The 20,257-nt window shown below is 35.9% G+C and overlaps 1 protein-coding gene across 1 annotated transcript in view; it reads left to right on the top strand.

Annotated features, from left to right (window-relative positions):
* Positions 1-1,856: 1,856 nt before the first annotated feature.
* Positions 1,857-20,257, top strand: part of LOC124170031 — a 95,546-nt gene continuing 77,145 nt past the window's right edge. The window contains exons 1-4 of the mRNA XM_046548716.1: positions 1,857-1,933; positions 4,160-4,225; positions 5,163-5,243; positions 8,154-8,240. Of these exons, the coding sequence (XP_046404672.1) occupies positions 1,857-1,933; positions 4,160-4,225; positions 5,163-5,243; positions 8,154-8,240 (311 nt within the window). The remainder of the gene's footprint in view (positions 1,934-4,159; positions 4,226-5,162; positions 5,244-8,153; positions 8,241-20,257) is intronic.

Genomic DNA, 20,257 nt, shown 5'->3' on the forward strand with positions numbered 1-20,257 from the left:
CGTGCGTGCACGAAGATGGCTGAAGAAAGGCTTCAAATATGTGGGTTTGAGTGTAGCTCCCAGTGGACTAAAGGGAAAATGAAATCGGCAGCTTATGGTTAATCACGACTGCCTTAAAATGTTATTTAAAAATTATTTTCATTTTTTAATTGAAATTAAATATCCCTTAACCTCAACGAAGACAAGAATTGTAATAAGAAGAGATAAAATATTGGGCAAGGTGGTCCTTTACTATAGAGATGGGTGCAAAGAACTGTAGCTGAAGTTTTAAATACATTATTTATGCTTTCAAATGAGATTGTACTTCACTGTGTTCTCCTAATGTGGGGTAACAGGATAATAATTGCAACCAAATCCCGAAAGAAGCTTTCAGATGGAATTCATGGGGCAAACTATAGAATGGTTAAAATGAAAATGCTTGTCCTCCAGTACCTTAGGTGGCCAGGGCTCGATGCATTTAATCAAAGTTATGTTAGAAGCTGTCGTCCTTGTTGAAGTAATACCAGGGCTCTGGAAATATCAGTTTCTGTCGAGTTTGATAATGCTAAACACGCATTTGATCGTATTCACATGGATTTTCCGGGACATTTTAAGGGAAAAATGTTCTTTATAATTATTGATGCTTTCTCAAAATGACCTGAGATTTATGAAATTACTAAAGCAAATTCACAATGAAAGTTTGGAAAGCTAAAAGAGAATGCTTCACCCGTTTTGTATTCTCTAATGTTATAATCACTGATGGCTGTCTGTTTACATCCCTTTAGTTTTAAAACTTCTGTGAGACCAATGGAATTGTACTCAGGATGTCAGTTACCTAGGTACCACCATTCAATAACGGAGATGAAATAATTGTGTTATAACCTTCAAGGAAGCTTTAAACAGCCTGTTACGGATTGTGATGCAGGCAGGGTAAGGTTCTTGTTTTCTAGTGAGCAAGTATCTGTTATCATACCGTCCAACTCCTCACTGTGCCACTAATGAGACTCATATTAAATATACGTTTGGGTGTAAGCCCAGGACAATGTTATCTTTACTATCATCATCCGTTATTGATGCGTAGAGAAAAAATACAGAACATGAACATGGCGAGATCCACACAGCACAAAGAAAAAAAATATTGAATAATAATTAAAAATACATGTTAGGACGTGAGCCTAGGAGAAGGTAGTCGTTTATTGTCAACACCGGTTGTTAATACGTATTGAAATAATCAGAAGAGATACATCCATGACGAGAGAAATATAAATTTTAATTTGTGTGTGGTAGTGTTTTTATAAGATTACCAGGGGGTAAATGCGCCAACTTGAGTAAAAGCGACCATTATAAACCTTTTGGGTTTAAGGAAATATCCTTTGAACTTATTTAATAACATATTGTTTTTTTGTAAAAGGTATACAGACCAGATAATAAGAGTTGGTAAGTTTTACAGTGACTGTGAAGGTAAAGATGGATTTTAAACAGATATCAATAGAAAATATTTTGAGTGGACCAGGTACACTCTTCAAACCAGCTGGAAAACTAGAATTGCAATAAAAAACATGCTGTATCAGTTCTTTTGTTGTAATGGACATTGATTTTCGTGCACTACAAGTTATTTAAACATTGATTTTAATGTTTAAGTTGGTGTTTGAGGGTTGCAATGTATGTAAAGGCCTACACGTTATCAAGCATTAGAATATTTTGTTATTGGTTGTTGCTTGTTGATATCTTCTTGAACGATAGAATAAGCTGTGCTGTTTGCGATATTGCAATCCTTTGGGATTTTATGATATTGTGGGTGAAATTCAGTGATCTTCTACGTGAAAGTCAGTGTTGGCGATGAAGACAATGTGCTGTTCTTTGTTTATTTCAGCACTATGGATCAGGATCTGATTCCTGAGGAGAAAGTGAAACATCTGGAGGAGCTGTTGGACGGAATGCATCTTTTAGAGAGGTAGGTTAGTGCTCTAAATGTAATAGTTGAAATACCAGACGTCATTTTTCGTTATCGTTGTCCCAATTCAGCAATGAGATATATTGTCGCAAAAATGAATCTTGATAATTTATTCTGTGATTGTTTTGTTATCATCTTTAAAACACCAGTATGTACTTTCAATATTCATAAATATTCTATTTTTAGGGAATGGAAGAAATGATAGACTGAGTGAATTATCGAAATTACTAATGTCAAAATTATTTGAAAAATATTTGCTATAAATTTTATTTCATCTCCGTGCAAATTATTATTAACCATCTAACTTTAAAGAAATAAAACTAATTTACTTTAAAAATCAAAAGGATAAAAAGTAATTCTTCAATATTTTTTAACGTTGTATTCTTAAGTCTACAATAAGGAAGTACACTAGCGTTTCAAATGCACCAAACACATTTTTAAAATTAGAGTTCAGAATAACAAAATGTCGTAAAAACACAGTTTATATACTACTTGTGTATACTTGATTCGAGATGACCGTCCGAAATATGGAAAAGTTCAAAGGTCACTTTAACGGGTGTCCATGTTTAATATTGGCCGTGACGTCACAAGGCAGTAGCAGAAGGCAGCTTCTACGCCGTTTAGTTCTACCACTATTCTTGCATGGGAAAATTACTGAATTTGAGGATATCCGTTTTTTTGCTGTCATGAAATATCTTTAGAATACATGCGTGGCTGCTTCTCGACTTCATCATTGCGTGATATATTAATATTCATTTACGTGTCAACTTAAAGTTTGGAAAGGGTAGTGCGATTAGCGCATTGAATCTTTAATAAATAGATGACTGTATTTAATTTTCGCTGGGTATATTTTGGTTCAATGCCATTTATCATGCCATAGCATTTTTTGTAAGAACTGATTCAAACTAATAGACCTATTTCAGACGTTTACTGTAAGACTATTTCGTTGTGTATGTATTCACGCCGGCCGGAACGTTCGCCCTTCGCAAATAGAATCATGGGATGTTAGCCGTATTTCCGTGCTGGCTGGTTGTTGCCGCGGTTTGCTGTCCAAGATAGGTTCATGAAAAGTTAAACCCACTCTTATGTATGTTTACTGCAATACAAGAGAATCCTAAGGTGACAATGCGTTGGGTTACGCACAAATCCGAAGGGACATTTTCATCAACAATTTCCTCGAGGATCAGATCCTTTATCACCATTTTTATGTGGCGTTCTCTATAGACGACTTTGGTTGGAGTTTTACTATCTCTCTTCCTGTCACTTTGGCAGTCAAATATCCTAAGAATAGTACCAACTTTGGACCTGAGCTAAATGTAACCTTCTATCAATTTGTATTGCATAAAATTGTCGAAGTCTTCTTCTATATGCAGACGAAAACAAATAAAATAATTTGAAATACAACGGATTTTGGAATTAAGTTTTTTGCACAAATATGCCAGAAAATTCCAGAAGGGCATAATTCTTTAACCAAACTACTTTCAGATTACACATTACATAGGTCTACACGGAAGATGCTATATTTTGACTCAACACACTTTCTGATATGAATAAGTTACCTATTAAGTAAATTATTAAAATATAAATATCAATTAGATTCAACAAGACCTTAAAATGATCTTCAAAACAGAATGTCATCGATAGGTAAGAGTCAGGAGCAGCCTTGAACCATTTAATCCGTATGGCTTGTGCTTTACGCACGGGAATGAATATCTTATTCAGTATTTCCTTTCGACGTCGAGATGCTATTTGGAACAAAAATCATTTATAATTCATTTTTGAATTCATGTTTTTCGTACAAGCCGACATTTTAGGAGGCAAACTCCACCGATTCCCGGAAACTCTCGCCACGCTAAAGAAGGCGACGGAATACAGCGATACTTCACTGCGTGCACTGCCTTGTGACGTCACATCTCAATCAAGATGGAGGCACTGTGTTTCAGTGCAACATGAAATTTTCCGACTTTCAAAACGTTTTAAAGTGCATACCCTAGATGCAGGAAATAAAAGCGACTATACTTATATTTCTTTTTTAGGCTAAACTTTCAAATTCGGCAACAAAAAAATTAGTGCACATCCCTATTATTAGAATTGGTTTTCTTTCTGTTTATACATAATTTAAAGTTAACTGCATATTACCCTCATTCAATGTGAAATATCTCTTTAAAATGTTACTATAATATCGTACTAATTTCTTTTTTTTTGGCGTTCCTTTTGTGCTTGCAGGGTCTTATTGCGCATCTACATCTTTGTGATTCTCTCTCAACTCCGGAGAGCAACAATGACCATGAGGTGAGTGTGCACTTCTCCTCGATAGAGTGTCCATCTATGTGTGTCATGCACACTTAATGAACTCGTGTGGCTTTGTTTTAGCATGAATCATGTGATGCTAAACCAGAAGTCTGAGTATTTGTCAGGAAGTAGTGTTATATTATTCAGAGTTTTTACATTTGGACTTTTTAATTTCATGAAAAAATTGTTGTTCCCGAAGCATTTCAATGCTTAGTTTCATCACGAATTACAGCTTTTTGTCATTAACCTTTACGGTTTGGTGAAATTGTAGGGACTTTTTTTGCTCTGTGAGGTATTTAAAAAATTTATCAACATTTGCATAGAAAGTACAAGAAATTAATGCCAATGAACTCGAACGCCTCCATTTTAACAGTAAATCATGCTCCTGTGAAAGGAAAAGTGCAGTGAATTATTGAGAACTCAGTGAATGGCATTTGCTGTTGTTGATTAGATGAGAGACTGTGTCATTGACGGGGGAATATTCCGTATGATTTTTCATGAGGAATTCGGTGTTTGTAAGTTTCTTTTTGTATTATTATTAAGTCAGCAGGTTAAATTAAGCGTATATTTTTATATGATCTGTCAACGACCTTTTGTTTGACGTTTCAGTTAAAATTGAACCATATTGAACCTCTTTTGTGCCTCTGACATTAAGTCAATAGGGTATTGCTTTTGTATGGGTTCATTGTAAAGAAATACGTCTTAAGAAGTATGTAAATATGTTATAAGAATGTTGATTTCATTGACTTATTAGTTTCAAAAATGTTACATGACCATTGGAGTATTGAAAAATAAGGAAATTTGTATTCTGGGTTTGCGAGCGTTTGGGCTCGTGATCGTAAATGGATTATGATTTATGTCTTTCTTTCATGTATTTTTTTCTTTCTTCTACACTATGGTGAACCGTCAAAGAAACTGCATTTTCTTATTTCCCCAGGAGACCAGAGGAAGGACCATCTTCCACGAATCAGGTCGGAAATATCGTTCAGAAGTTGTTGGAGTTAGTAATGACAAAGAGGTAAGCATATACTTTTTCAAGCTTATGTGAAAATCAAAATTAATTTATTACCTTCACATTTTCATAAAAAATTCCCTCATCTTGGGTTTGGCCGCAGCTAGTTTGTATCTATGAGGTTGGTCCAAAAATAATAACTGGCATAATTTTTTAAATACATGTTGTTTATTGGAAACAATCTGTCATTGAGTTAAAATTTAAAAAACTTACTGCTATTTCATTGCCAAATGCAACCACCCATAAGTATTCCACAGGTAACTTTAAACAAACACACAATTCAAGTTTTTGTAACTTAAATTAAAAGAGTGCCTATAGTGGGCAACACATGTAGACCATGTAGTTGGAAAAGCAGTTTAGCGTTTTAGCAATCATTGGAAATTATATTATGGAACGCTCGGTTATTCCTCTCCATTCTTTATGGAATGAATATGCTGTTCTCCTGAGATACTTGCCATTGTGGCTGTTGTGTGATGTAATTATTGTAATGTGAGAAAGTTCTCGATAAACAAATTGTTTTCTTTTTATGTAAAAATAAACCTGTTTCTTGTTGAAACTTGTAACATTCTTTTATACATTCAATTCCCTTCTTTTGATGTTGCCACAAAATCTATATGCATTTGGTTACGCATGCTACTTTTTAAACCTCCCACATTTTTTAGGAGATACCTTTTAAGGTTACACGTTAGTATCGGCAAGTAGCTGATTAAGGCACCTGAGGATTTTACCAAGATGACGTTTATCTTTAAATCCCTCGTTTGTGGTTTTGATTTCGAATATTTCCATAATCATATAATTTCACTTGTGGCACGGTTTTATATTTTTTGACAGATCAAGTGCCAAATCACAATCTTACTATGCACGCAACCGCGATTAAGCGTGAACATCATCTTAGCATTTAATACCCTCCCAATCTTCTCTCGCCCATGGACCTTTTTCCTACATTTATTCATTAAAACCTGATTTACAAAACTCTGCTGTGACTATGATGGCTAATATATTCATTAGAAGACAGTCTCAGGCGTTGTTTTGTGGAATTGCTTCCTTTCAGATTAAAATCAAATAACTTCGTTTTATTCAACACTTTCTACAAAAACCAACATACAATACGAAATTTTATGTTGGTGCGGAGCATACTTGACTAATTTGCAACCACTCCTGGTATCTCAGAAAAAGAGTAAAAACTCCAAAGGGGTTCCTGTGTTCCTGTACCCATGTAATTCTTGAAATGTGTATTTGTGTGGAACAATAAACATTATTACTATCCGGAGCCTCTTCTGAAAAAGAAAAGTCTGCCGACGTCTCACAGATACACTCCGCGCACCGAAACTAATCAATCCAAGCGACTGAACCTCGAGACCACATTTTTTCCTGGCAACCACAAAATAAAAAATATACTGAGAGACCACTAATCTATCATCAGCACAAACCAGAGTACTACCAGTCTCCTCTCTTCCTGCCTGTCTATCACATACAGAAAGGCACCCAACCTGCGCAACATATTCACATCCACCCGCCCCTCTCTCCCCCGCAATGCCCCCCACTTCTCCCTCCTCACCATGCAACCGCCCAAGAAGCAAGTGCTGCTTCTTATTCCGCTCCAACTCCCCACCAGTTATCAACAAAACTTCCTCCTCTCCCTGCTGCCCGTCCTTCAATGCCGTATACCGACTATCCTGAAATTTTTGCCTTGCCTACTACATTGGCGAATTCACCACGCCAGTCTCTATCCGCATGAACAACCACCGCCACTCCACCGAGACCCCTCCATTTGTTAAGCCTGTTCCTCAACATACCGTCTTCCACAATAGTTCCCTCGACAAGCGCTTCTTCCTCTCCCTCATTGAAGTTTTACCTGAAAATTCCGACTGCATTGAGGTGAGAACTCGAGAATGGGCGCACATCTAGGTGGAAAAGGCTTTCAAATAACCCGGACTTAATTTAGCGCACTAGCCAATCCCTCTTCTTACTCCCTCACTTCCGCTTACCCCTCCAAACCCCCCCCCCTTCATCTACACAGAAGATTTCCACAGTTCTTCTCTACTCGTTGAGAATAGTGTCACCCCTCCGAAGCGTCTGCAAAGCATTTTGTGAGCGTCCTCTTTTTGCAGTAGTCTCTATGTGTAGTTTGTATTTGTTTATTTATTCAACTTGTGCGTTATCGCAAGAAGCGTTTTCTTCAAGACCATATCTATAGAAGTTATATATACACATAATATAAGTTTATATACAGCGACTCCACAGTATTTAATCCAACAATTACAAGGAACAAATCCATTTGCCTGTCCGAAGGAGCATATTGAACGTGAAAATGTTTTTGCACCGTAATATAAGTTGAACATGGCACCTTCGATTCGTAAAAAGGTTTAATGATGCTGAAAAATATTTGATTAGCTGTTAAGTTTAATGAATCTTTGTGGACCCCATCCTCGACCCCAATTTCCTGTTCAGATTAGTCAACTTTTGCTTTATCACTAATACTTGGACGGTACATACTTTCACTGCACAAGCGCTCAACAATCGCCCACCGAATCCAATTCACTCATCTAGGACCCTAACGAAACACATATGGTCAGCTGGTCATAGACGAAGCACAAACGCTCACCTCCGCTACTTGGAGAAATGTAGGTGAGTGTTTATGCTTCGGCCACTGCCAGCTGAGAAGATTCGCCTCGTTGGGCTACCAGATGAGCGGATTTGTTTCGGTGGGCGATTGTTGAGCGTGTACGCAGTGTAGGTACCGTACTATTTCTTTAAACACATACACATCCATTTATTACATATTTTACTTTGTATTATTCTTTTTTTTCCAGTTCAACCAACACATCACCTAACTAAAACAATTAAGTGACAGACACAAAAGATTTAGATAGCAAAGTGCTTAAAGTATTAATTTGATTTCTTTGTATTTTACAGGTTATCCCATGATTTTGTTTTGTCTCTTCAAAAGATACGGGGCAATAGCATATGGAGATTCAATCACCTTGATGAATACAGAGAAAGGTAGGATTTTCAGCAGTAATTGATATGTATTTTTAAGTCCGTTTTAGCAATTAAAAAATGTAGCACGTACAGTGATTTTCATTTGCCTAACTCCCGTGGAGGCTACAATTCCTTATGGTATTAGGTTGCTGACATGTTGTTTACTCCAATGCAGTCGAGGCGGAAAAAATCATACAAATATCTCAGTCTTACGTAATGATGTTAAGTTTTTATACGATTAAGCAAAAAGAGAAAATAAAAATTGGATGAATATTGTAGTCCGAGGCTTTAAAAGGTGGTCATTTCACTTCCGTTTCCATTTGGATATTAAACAACTCCTTCACTGTCCCCACCCAAGCTCCCTCGCCAGCTCAAGGGACCAAAAGCAGGTCATTTCCTTTCGCACACTCCAGAATACAAATAATATTTCAAATGTAGTGTGCGTCGCGATACACTCATGCCTCTGTTAACACATGGTATGGGTTCCTCGGGGTCTTTGCACCAATCGAATTTGGGTTAAAAGAGACCATTTTAAAATATGGAAGTTAAGAATTATTTCCTGGTGTCATGTTTACAGAGAATCGAATCTCCTATAAACCGTATGCGAGGAGTGTTTTTGATTATGAAATCGGACGGAAAGGTGAAGATATATCCTTAGGTTCATTGCCCATGCATTTCCAAGAATTAAAGTAACACTATCAGTAAAGGATGCATTAAATGTTAAAAAAGAAACACCAAAATTTTGGAACGGCAGTTCTAATTCTAGTGCTGAAGCCTGAAAACATTATTTGACATCGAAAGAATTTTTTCAAAATTAACTCCAATTAGCTCAAATTATCACTTTCAGAAGGTGGTTGATTTTGGGCTCACCATTCCGGAATTCTTGGTTGTCCTAAAGATGGGTGAAAAGGAAAATCAAGCTCTAATAATTTTAAAGTAAAAATGCTGCCGAATGTAAAATTATACGTACAACCATTCACCCATCAACTGCTTTAAAATTTATTCCAAATATTATGGACATACTAGTAACAAAAAACTACATAAATTCAAGTCTTAGAAATCATGAAAAATGTTTCTGAAGGGCTGACTAAAAATTAAATCGATTTTTTCACACACCATTTCACATGAAACCACTTTCCATGCATCAGTAACATCTAGCTGACCAGTTTATGAGACTGATGCAACGAAAAAATGCGTGTAGTACAGTATCTGTAAATTAACGGAACTGTTTTTATTCTAATATAATGGATTATGACAGAATCGAGTCAGGGTTAAATCAAGAATTTATAGGTTTAGTTTAAGATTTTGGCATGTGAAATGTTCGGTCTACATGAAAAATTTCAATGCTTCACACCAAAAAAGCTTTTACCCTTGAAAAGTGAAATTGTTTTGCAATATTTCACAGTATATTGATGGCTAACTTCTAACAACACGTATCTCAAAAATAGCAACTTTTCAGGAGAGCAACAAAATGATTAATATTTTTTGCTTTTACACTGTAATTAAAAACTAAATGTTCATAAAACTGAAAAAGAAGCATTCATTTCCAAGCAAAGAGCTTTGTTTTGTTGGTATTCTATTTTTTAATTTCATTACACGTTGTTTCAGGTACCGGTTTCAAACCGGCCGAATTTGAGATACGTGTTCTTAGAACTTAGCCATCGATATACCGGTTTTGAAGGGTGTTTCATGTGCTCTATTGAGACAATTTTTCAGTTATTTCCAATGCTTCAACGAGTTAAACGGATAGGTGTCATGGGATTTATCACCGAGGATGGAAATAGACTGGTTCATTGAAACATTGGACACAATGGAAGAATTGAGGCAGAGGAGCACCAGAACAGTCATCACTACTTTGGAAAGCTGTACCCATTTTTATTAAGACTCCGGCGAATTAGGACTATTTTAGTAGAGAAATTGAAGCACACAGTGATCATTGTCATCTAATTTTTGAATATTTTACTCGCTTTTGCTCACTGAGGGGGGCAGAACCCACCCACACCCCCCTGAACAGGCCTGCGGCTTCTTTATGTTCACTATATGCGGTCATTTACTTTTTTTCTGCCATTTGTTACTTGAGATTTGTTTATTTTTCAGTTGGTTAGATTAAATATTGGGCCGTTTCCGTGAAAATGTCAACTTTATCTCTCACATTATTATTTAGGCTGTAGGTATATGATCTTGATAAATCTAAAGCTATATGATTTTATTGTATTTGAAAATTATTCAGAGCCTTATTAAAAATTTTCTAATTACATTTCCATTCATAGAGTTTTGAAGAAATTTGAAATATTACCCTTAGGATGTTGGCCTGGCAGGAATTCCGTCACATGGTAATTTTGGGCGTATTAAGAAGGTATTTCGATAATTTATTTTGTTTCTGTGTATTAAAATGACATTCATAACTGTTTTTGATCATGCTTAGTTAGAATTTGACACTTTATTATTTAACAATTTTATCAAATTTATCAAAAATATCCTATGTCATAGTTCTCTCTAATAGTAATTCTAATAAAAATGGAATTGCCCATAAGCAATTATTCCACTTTCGAGTAAAACAAGCGCATGGTACGTAGGTTACAATATGAAAATAACCTTTTTAGATGACAAACGTGTTTCTCAGGGACTTAAAGCATAAAATACATTTCTACGAGTTAGACATAATCCCTGTAATATTTAATGCAATTATAAAAAACTTTGAGAGCATGTTCCGCTGCAACACTTAAAGTTTACTTCATATCATAACACAACGAATTTACGAAATATAATGAACTAAAGTTAGCCACATTTCATTTGGTAAAGCATTACATACAGCAAGTTAACACTGCCAAAATCATACTTAGAAATATCAGTTTCTGGCTGAACTCACCGCAATTGGGATTCATATGGAGCATTGAATATTTCTGTTACTGTTACCAAACAAGTGAAATAAATGTAGTTCGATAAGAACTATCAACATGGCACTCATCAGATAGATAAAACTGCTAAGAGAAAACGCATAAAAAAATCCGAAGCAGCTTGAGCAAATGAAAGATTTTCCACACAGAAAACCATGTGCCTGCATAGGGTATTGAACACGGGCCACCCACGCGTAATAACAGACTCAATTGACCAAACAAATCGGTTGCTGTGAAAAATATTACAAAAACATTTCTTAATTATTTTTCAAATTACTCGACCAATTCCTTGAAACATGAATAAGTGGAGACTGAAATTTCCCTTCATAAGCTTAAGAGAGGATATAGGACAGGGTGTCTGGCGTTACTTTGTGGAATTGCTTCATCATAGAATAAAATAAATTAAAATTATTTTGTTTTTATTCCAAACTTTATTTTAAAAAACACTAACCGGGTTTCAGCATCTAATGCTATCATCAGGTTCAGGTTTCGTCATCTATCATCAGTTTTTATCATCTGATACTATCATCCCGATGATAGCATTAGATGCTGAAACCCGGGTCGTGCTATTTAAAATAAATTGTGGAGAAAAAACAAAGTAGTTTTATTTTTTATTATTCTATTAACCCGGCAGTGGTCGCGTGGGGTGTCCCAGACACCCCAGCCTTATAAAAGCGCGATTTTTTCTTGCCGTTTTGACTGCATTGATCTGTACCTTCCTCTAGCTGAGTTTTTAAGCTTTCTGAAGACACCTGTGAAATATGATTATAATATCACCACAAGTTTTTAAACAAAACTACTTTCGTCAAAGCTCTGCAGAGTGGGGTGCGTTAGACACCCCACGCGACCTTTCTCGTTACGGTTTTCCTCATAAGTTTTTTTGTCACCTAAATGTTTTCAGCCATTTGAATTTCATTTGATTGTTACTATTTCTGGAACTCACAATGAAAGTTGTCTTTCTATGTTTACACGAATAAATATTTACGCATGGGTAGATTTTAGTGGCTATATTCGCATAAACAAATTCAATGTTAGTTTCATCCAGTTTCTCAATTTCTATTTTTCTGTAAGTTATTTGTACATTGCTAGTCCTCTTTATTTACGATTACATTTTTAGCTTTGGAGAAATATGCATACATGCATAAGCTTACTACCTTTTCGCATTCAATTTTTGAAATGAATTTATTTCACGCAGTTATACTGTAAGCAAATGGAATCAATTTTTCCTATGACCACTGGTGGAAGCATGTAAAATGTGTTAAAAAAGCACGGGAACAAGGTTGTTAGCCTCAATTATTTGCAAGAGGCATAGATATTCTCCACATAATTTGATTTCTTCGGAAAATAAATACCGCAGTCGGACCATTGCTCAATGCTGGGTAAGCATCGCAGGAGAACACAGCTGGTAGTCTCGATGCTTTGCAAGTGAAATCGATACATCTCATGTAAGTTGATCTAGTTTGAAAACAAATACCAATGATGGATGATTGCTCAATTTTGGGTATGAATCACACTAGAACACAGCTGGTAGTCTCGATGCTTTGCAAGTAATAGAGATACTTCTCATGTAAGTTGATCTAGTTTGAAAACAAATACCAATGGTGGATGATTGCTCAATTTTGGGTAAGAATTACAGGAGAACACAGCTGGTAGTCTCTATGCTTTGCAAGTGATAGAGATACTTCTCGTGTAAGTTGATCTAGTCTGAAAACAATTACCACTCGTGGATGATTGCTCAATGCTGGGGATTAATCGGAGTAGGACAGGGGTGGGTATATATACAGGGCTGTGACTTCAGTTTGCTTTGTCTTGTTGAATGGTTGGCCTGTGAAGACAGACGTGAGATATTTAGAGCTGTGATAATCATCTCCATGGATTCGTCATCCAATTATTACATTCTGGAGAAACACTGACTTTGATAATTGCCGACGACCGTCAATGAGGTAAGAGAATTTTTTTAAATCGATATAGAAATCATTTTTCTAGTTTTTCGGTAACATGAAAGACAGATTTTGCAATACTTATGATATTTGCATTCAATACATTATAGATGTCTGCAGCCTCTCTTGAAAAAAAGACAGAGATACCTCGACTTTAGATTGAATAGTTGGAGGAGGACTTATTACATTCTGCCTTCGCAGCAAATTGCGAAGTTTTTGCGGTGATTTCTTGAATACTTCGTTCAATAAGGTAAGCGCAGTACTTATTCACGTAAATTATCATTTATGTGTTATCATTCATTTGCCGTTGACAATAGGCCTTCTAATACTTACATTCATCGTTTCCAATCTATAATAGATGTCAGCTGTATCCCGTGAAAAAGAAAGAACCGAAATACTTCGTCTTTTGAATGAATCATCGGATGAGGAAGTCATTGATTCTGGAGGAACTTCGGATGAGGAAGAAGACGGGTGTTCTATGTCGGAGCATGACATTGATAGTGAAAAACAGTGCAGTGACGTTGAACTTTCAGAAAAGAGAAGTGACCATGTGTATGTCGGTAAGGATGGGGTAACTAAATGGAATACGCAGGCACCAAGACCAAATGTCAGAACATCAAGAAGTAACATTGTTACTCAGAGGAGTGGGATTATTGGCAACAAAAATGGGTTCAGAACACCAATAGACTGTTTTCGTGCAATGTTTGATGAACGAATGATAGAGCGTATTGTAAGTTGCACCAATATTCAGATACAAAAAGTAGCTAAAAATTATTCTCGTGAAAGAGATTCTAGCAAAACAGACATGGAAGAAATTGAATGCCTGATTGGCATTTTACTTTTCGCCGGGGCAAATAAATCTGGGAGACAGAATTTATTGGATTTGTGGGATCGCAGTGGATTAGGGGTGGAACTATGCTATTCTTCAATGAGCCATCACAGATTTCTCTTTTTCCTTCGGTGTCTTCGTTTTGACGACCTCAATACTAGAATGGAGAGAATAAAGGCAGACAATTTAGCACCAATTAGGGATATAATTCAGATATTTGTTGCTAATATACAACAGCATTACAGAATTGGACTATTTGCCACAGTTGATGAGCAATTTGTTCCTTTTCGGGGAAGGTGTTCATTTAGACAATATTTACCCTCCAAGCCCGCAAAATACGGCATCAAAATTTTTGCCCTGGTAGATTCGAGTGTATTCTACACTTTGAACTTAGAGATTTACGCAGGACGGCAACCAGAGGGTCCGTTTTTTGTCGATAACAGTCCGAAAGAGGTGGTAAAGCGAATGGTTTCTCCTATAATCGGAAGTGGGAGAAACATCACAGTAGATAATTGGTTCACTAGTATTCCGTTAGCAGAGGAAATGATAAGCAATAATTTGACGCTTGTGGGAACAGTGCGCAAGAATAAAAGGGAATTACCACCGGATATAGTGAATGTAAGAGAGAGAGAAGAAAATAGCAGCTTATTCTGCTTTAGGAAGAATATAGCTTTGGTTTCGTACGTCCCAAAAAAATCAAAAAATGTCATTTTATTATCAACAATGCACAGCAGAATTTCTATCGACGAATCCACGGGAAATAAAAGGAAGCCGGAAATATTGACCTTTTACAATTCAACTAAAGGAGGGGTAGACACAGTAGATGAAATGTGCAGCACCTATTGTACCAACAGAAACACCAGGAGATGGCCAATGACTGTTTTCTTTCATTTGCTAAACACTGCTGGCATCAATGCATTCATTATGTTTAGGGATATCAATCCTAATTCAAAATTGCGGAGGAGAAGTTTTCTTCGTGAGATAGCTCGATCCTTAACTTTACCATACATAAAAATGAGACCAAAAATAAGCACGATTCCCAGAGGGCTGAGAAGAAAAGTAGAGAAATATGCGCAAAATGAGTCTGATTGTGAGGAAAAGAAAGAGGAGGAAGTGAAGAAAAAAGTTGGAAGATGCGTTCTTTGCCCTAGAAGTAAAGATATAAAAACAAAAATTTGTTGTGAATTATGTAAGAAATTAATGTGTGGTAAGCATTTGTTGAAAATTTGCAGTGACTGCTTAAAGTAAATAAATAGTGTACATGAATAATTTCCAACTATGTATCTTTCAATTCAATAAAACTTTTCAGTAGCATGAAATTTGACTGTTGTTGAAGATTGTAGAATAAATTAGTTAACCCTTCCAATGTTGCATGGCAATTCTGAAAGGAGTAATTTAATAGCTAAAAGCAATCGTATACTCATTGTAAATTTTTGGCCTCAAGAATACATGTAGGGAAATCGATTAATTATTGGTAAGTAGTGTTTACCCATGGCAAATAGAAGTCAATGATAAATTTTTTTTAATAAAAGAATAATGCCATATATAATGAGAAACAGTGATAGATTTTATAAAATTACATGCCATGTCTGCTAATCTCAATATATTTGTTTGTATTCCTAGGCTAACGACGAAAAACTAAATTTTGGTATTTCATGGAGGAATTCGAACAGCCAACTTCGGGTGTTCAGAATTATTGACATAAAAAATTAAAATTTAAGTTAATGATTTTAAATACTGATTATATCAATTATCAAATACGCAAAATAAATGTTAACTTATGAAAAATATGCATTTTTACGAAAAAAATAGACAAAAATCATTTGGGGTGTCAGGGACACCCCACGCGACCACTCACGTTGGGAAAATGGGCGCGACTACCGCCGGGTTAAGAGAGAATGGTACACACAATATAATTAGGTAAAACTGACTACCAATATCTAGTGCTAAGGCGAAAATTGGAGGTCCTTTGGATGAACAGGGGCTAGTGTGACGAATTTTAACAAAGGATTATTTATGTTGATCGCCAGTGATACCACTTCAGGAATACCTCTCTTTAAAGTTGTAAGAAAGCAGGGTACAAAAACATCTCCAAACAGCTTTAATGTCCAATATATATTGCAATAAAATCTTCTGGTGAGTAGAATATGAGAAGATAAAATTGCACATTAAAAAGGAAATTAACGGGAAAAAGAACAGAAAAAACGTTATCCCTAAAGCAATCAATGAAAATAAAATAATTATTACCCACCTATCTTTCATGGAAGGTTTGTTTAGAAGTATTTCGACTGAAATCGTGTATCGGCTACTAGACATGAACTACAGTCAACATCATGTATTGTCTTTAAAAATGGCATTATGTGCACTTGTTAACTATGGAATTAATCATAACCACACTTCCGATTCTGATAAAACCGAAATTTCATGTGCATAATGTAATTTATCAAAAACAATGAGTAGTTTCCTACCTTATGTTTCTCCGTTTTTTAATTGAATACGCTTTGATGTAAACAAATATTGTTTCTATAGAAACAAGTCATAAAGAAATCGAATTTTCAAATATTACTTTCTAAATTTCCTACCTCATCTTCATCATTTTTTTCGTTTTAATTCCCCTATCTTCTTTTCCAATTTAGCTTCTGTTGTTTGCATGAACCAATACGTTGCTATAATTGTTTGTTTACATGATTGGCGCGCCGCCATTGGATTTTGGTGGCCATTTTTTAACTAATCCCATAATCAATTTTATGTGAAAAGACAGATAAATAATTGGAAATTTAGTGTTTAAATAACCATGAAACGAAGCTTTAAGGTCTATGGTATAGTCAGATTTCAGTCCTCACGAGGTAAATACTCTCGTATCGCTTCTTTAATACACTTCATACATGCTAGAATGTAATGTAAGTAAAATGGCTACAATAAAAAAATACTTTAAGCCAAATAAATATACATGAGAGTAGCAAATAGCCATGGAACTGCGGAAAAAGACACCACCTCTCGTTTTCGAGTACCAAGACGTACTTCTCCTCGAGATATTACAGGCTGCCTTAATAAGGAATTTAAGGATCATGTGGAAGTACTAATACGCCGCAAGTTCACGCTTAGAGAATAAAATTAAGAAGCCAAATTAAACTTGCTTGAAATTTATCTGCTGCTTAAATAAGTTGGTCAAGGAATGCTCTCTCTCGTGTTCCATTCCGGTTCGTCTATTGGCAAGGTGTAATAATTTGTACAGAGAAATTCATTTTGCTTTCCGCGTTAATCCTTATTTATTTTTATTGTAATATCATTTCACGAACAAAAAATAAAATAATTTAGGCAGGTATACTACCCCATCAAGTCCTCTTTCATAATACCCGATACGCCTGGAGCTATATAGAATTTATTCATCGATCCTTGTCACTGTAAACGATAGGAAATATATAAATCGCCACTTTCGGACGCTTTTTTACCCTTATATTGTGCAGATAAACATGAATTTATTTATTTTTTTGGTAAGTTGACCCTTTTTTGTGTTATTTAAGTGTAGAAAATGCATCAATAACTTATCTAACCTCAGTTTTCTGTGCTCCGAATCGAGACTGTCCTAGTAGACACCAAATTTCTATGAATATTGTGGATATAGTATATATCTTTATGGATATAGTAAGGATAAGGTCCTGATGGCCTCAGTCCAGTATTCGTTCGCAACTGCGCTCAGTCTCTCTCAGTTCCCATTGCCCTCCTTTTAAATTGCTGTTCCCACTATGGCATATATAAATAGAAAATGTTATTCCTACACATAAAACTGGCCCTAAAAATGACAATATTGGGAGACTGCGACGACAAAGTGAGAGAAATAAACTACTTCTCCCTCGTTAGACCTCATTTAGAATACGCAGCCAGTATTTGGACCCTCATGAAATAGGATTAAAAACAGAGTTAGAAGGTGCGCAGGGAAGAGCCTCTAGATATATGAAGAGTCGTCGCGATAGTCTTGCCAGCATACCACCTCTCATATAAGCTCGTGCAGGAATGTGTAATATTTCTAGCCCTGCCGCGTGAACGGCGGTGAAATATACAAGAATTTCCACGAGAAAAAATTCCCCTAGGCCGAGAATCGAAGCATGGACCTATGGCTTTCGATTAAATAAGCTTTTATTGCTTAATTTTTGGTACAAACAGATATATAATAAATCTAATGGGAACAATTTCAAACGTATTGGTATCACATAGAAGTATATAAAAGTACAACATCATAAACATTTAAAACTTTGATCTCAATCATTTGAATAAGCATTTCTATGCGTATCTTAGACATTCTCATTCAAATAAAAATTTGGAGGTAAACATAATCAAGGAAAATAAACAACAGATTATTATTCTTTTATCAAATATTCCAAAAAAACATGATAGGTAAAAATGACCGGCGGGGCTCGGTAACGAACGTCTGATCCTCGGCACAGAGGCCAACCCTGCGTATGGGACCTGTTCATACGTCCATTTCCACCTCAGCACAGATTTTTTAGTATATATTTATGCAGACATTTTTATGCATATGTATAAAATGGAATGTAAACATAAGTAAACATTATATACAAAGGATTATTTTACATAAAATTCGAGAGAATACAATACGGGAAAATATTTCCCATGCAGATGTCATTTCCGTATTAAAAAACATTCAACAGCCATTATTTCTGCTCTTTCGTTGTATTGATTTTTTGTTCAAATATATAATTTTTGTAATTAAATTAGATCTGATTTCTCCTCTATTCATTTTGTTAAAAACATATGTGCTTATCAGTTCTGATAAAATGTGTGCCTTCGTGCTTGGGAAGAGTTGGAAATTTAATTTCAGTAGATCCTTATCGTTAACACTTCCCGATCCGAAGGTGTCAAATTCTTTAAAAATGTTTATTATGGTTTCCCAAAATACGACATGTTTGCAACCCAGAACTGTGTGCGTCATGTTCTCATGCCTCCCAGACCCCGAGCACTCGTCCTCTGTTCGTAGACCCAGTTTCCTTCTCATTGTATTAGTCACGAGGCATTCCGAACATAAGACGAACATAACGTCTGCCTCCTTCGCACTACTCCCCAGCCTGGGGCCTAAGTCTGTAACTTCGTTTTCTCCCGAGTTGGGAGACAAGAGACTCGTGAAGCTCCAGTTTCATCCAACTGAAGTCTGTAACGGTAACGGAGAAAACTTTCTCCCAGTAACGGAGACTCTGACTCTCCTGGAGAGTATCTTTCTCCCGACTGAAGTCCGTAACGCGATTTGGAGACTCTGACGCGCCCTGGACGGGAGCTTGGGAGTCACCCGCCCGGGACCCGGCGATTCATTTTCTCCATAGGAGAAACGAGGAAAATACCAATGGCGGACCGTTGTGGGCGATCGTACTGCAGTTCTAATTGTATTCTAATATGGTTTTTTACGTATTTGTGACAAAATAGAACACGAAAATGCATTCTTCAAGTTAGGCAGGCAACTTATGTAGTGTAATTTGTGACAAGAATAGAAATTTTTGTATGGCTGCATTTGCAAGGAAACTACGTGCAGTGAACTTTCATTGTGCCTCTAGTATAAGTGAACAAAATTTGTGTCCTTAGTGTACCCCTTAGTGAATTGATTTCACATAGACGATGAAGTAAAGAGTGAAGTGTGTTGTGAATGTAACATCTTCGACGAAATTATTTCGCACGTATATAATTTAGGCTACGAATAAACTGTATACATTACGATGAAAGGTATCTAACTATGTATTGCGAAGGGGATATGTTTCATATTTGAACTAGTCTTACTTTAGGGATACATCGAACGCCTGTTAATTTTCATTCGTTTGTTCGCTTCTAAGTTCTGTTTGATTTTATTACGTATTGCATCTATTTCCAATTCCCGTTGTGAGATGTGAGGTTTTGGCAATGTTTACATTTCACGCATTTCGTTGTGTTGTTGTTTGTTTTTGTTTTGGTCATGTTACGGTGAGAGTGATAGTGAAATTCGAAGTTTGTTGGTGTCACAATAACTGGTTTAGCAATTTGTTTCAACCTATTCATTTAATTGTCTTCGCAATGTTAATGTGACATAACGTAATCTGATTCTAAGTCGTTAGTGATGAGTAGGAAGTGAGGTGTAAAGAATCCTTTCGAACTTCAAGGAGTGCAAATTCTTTTAGTGTGTGCAAAGTGATTGGAAAACCGATTATCATGTTTTATTAGTGTTACATAATAGTGTTTTATATTTATTGTGAGCCAAGATATTTATTGAAACAGTTGATTCCGAATATAATGATTATAAGTATTAAAAAGATAGAAATGTGTGCGTTGTAGTGCTGTATGTGATATGATGAGCAATAAATATGTACAAGTAAGGGTAATTTTGCTTTGTTT

This window comes from Ischnura elegans, chromosome 13 (genome assembly GCF_921293095.1).
Source record: "Ischnura elegans chromosome 13, ioIscEleg1.1, whole genome shotgun sequence".
Taxonomy (NCBI): Eukaryota; Metazoa; Arthropoda; class Insecta; order Odonata; family Coenagrionidae; genus Ischnura; species Ischnura elegans.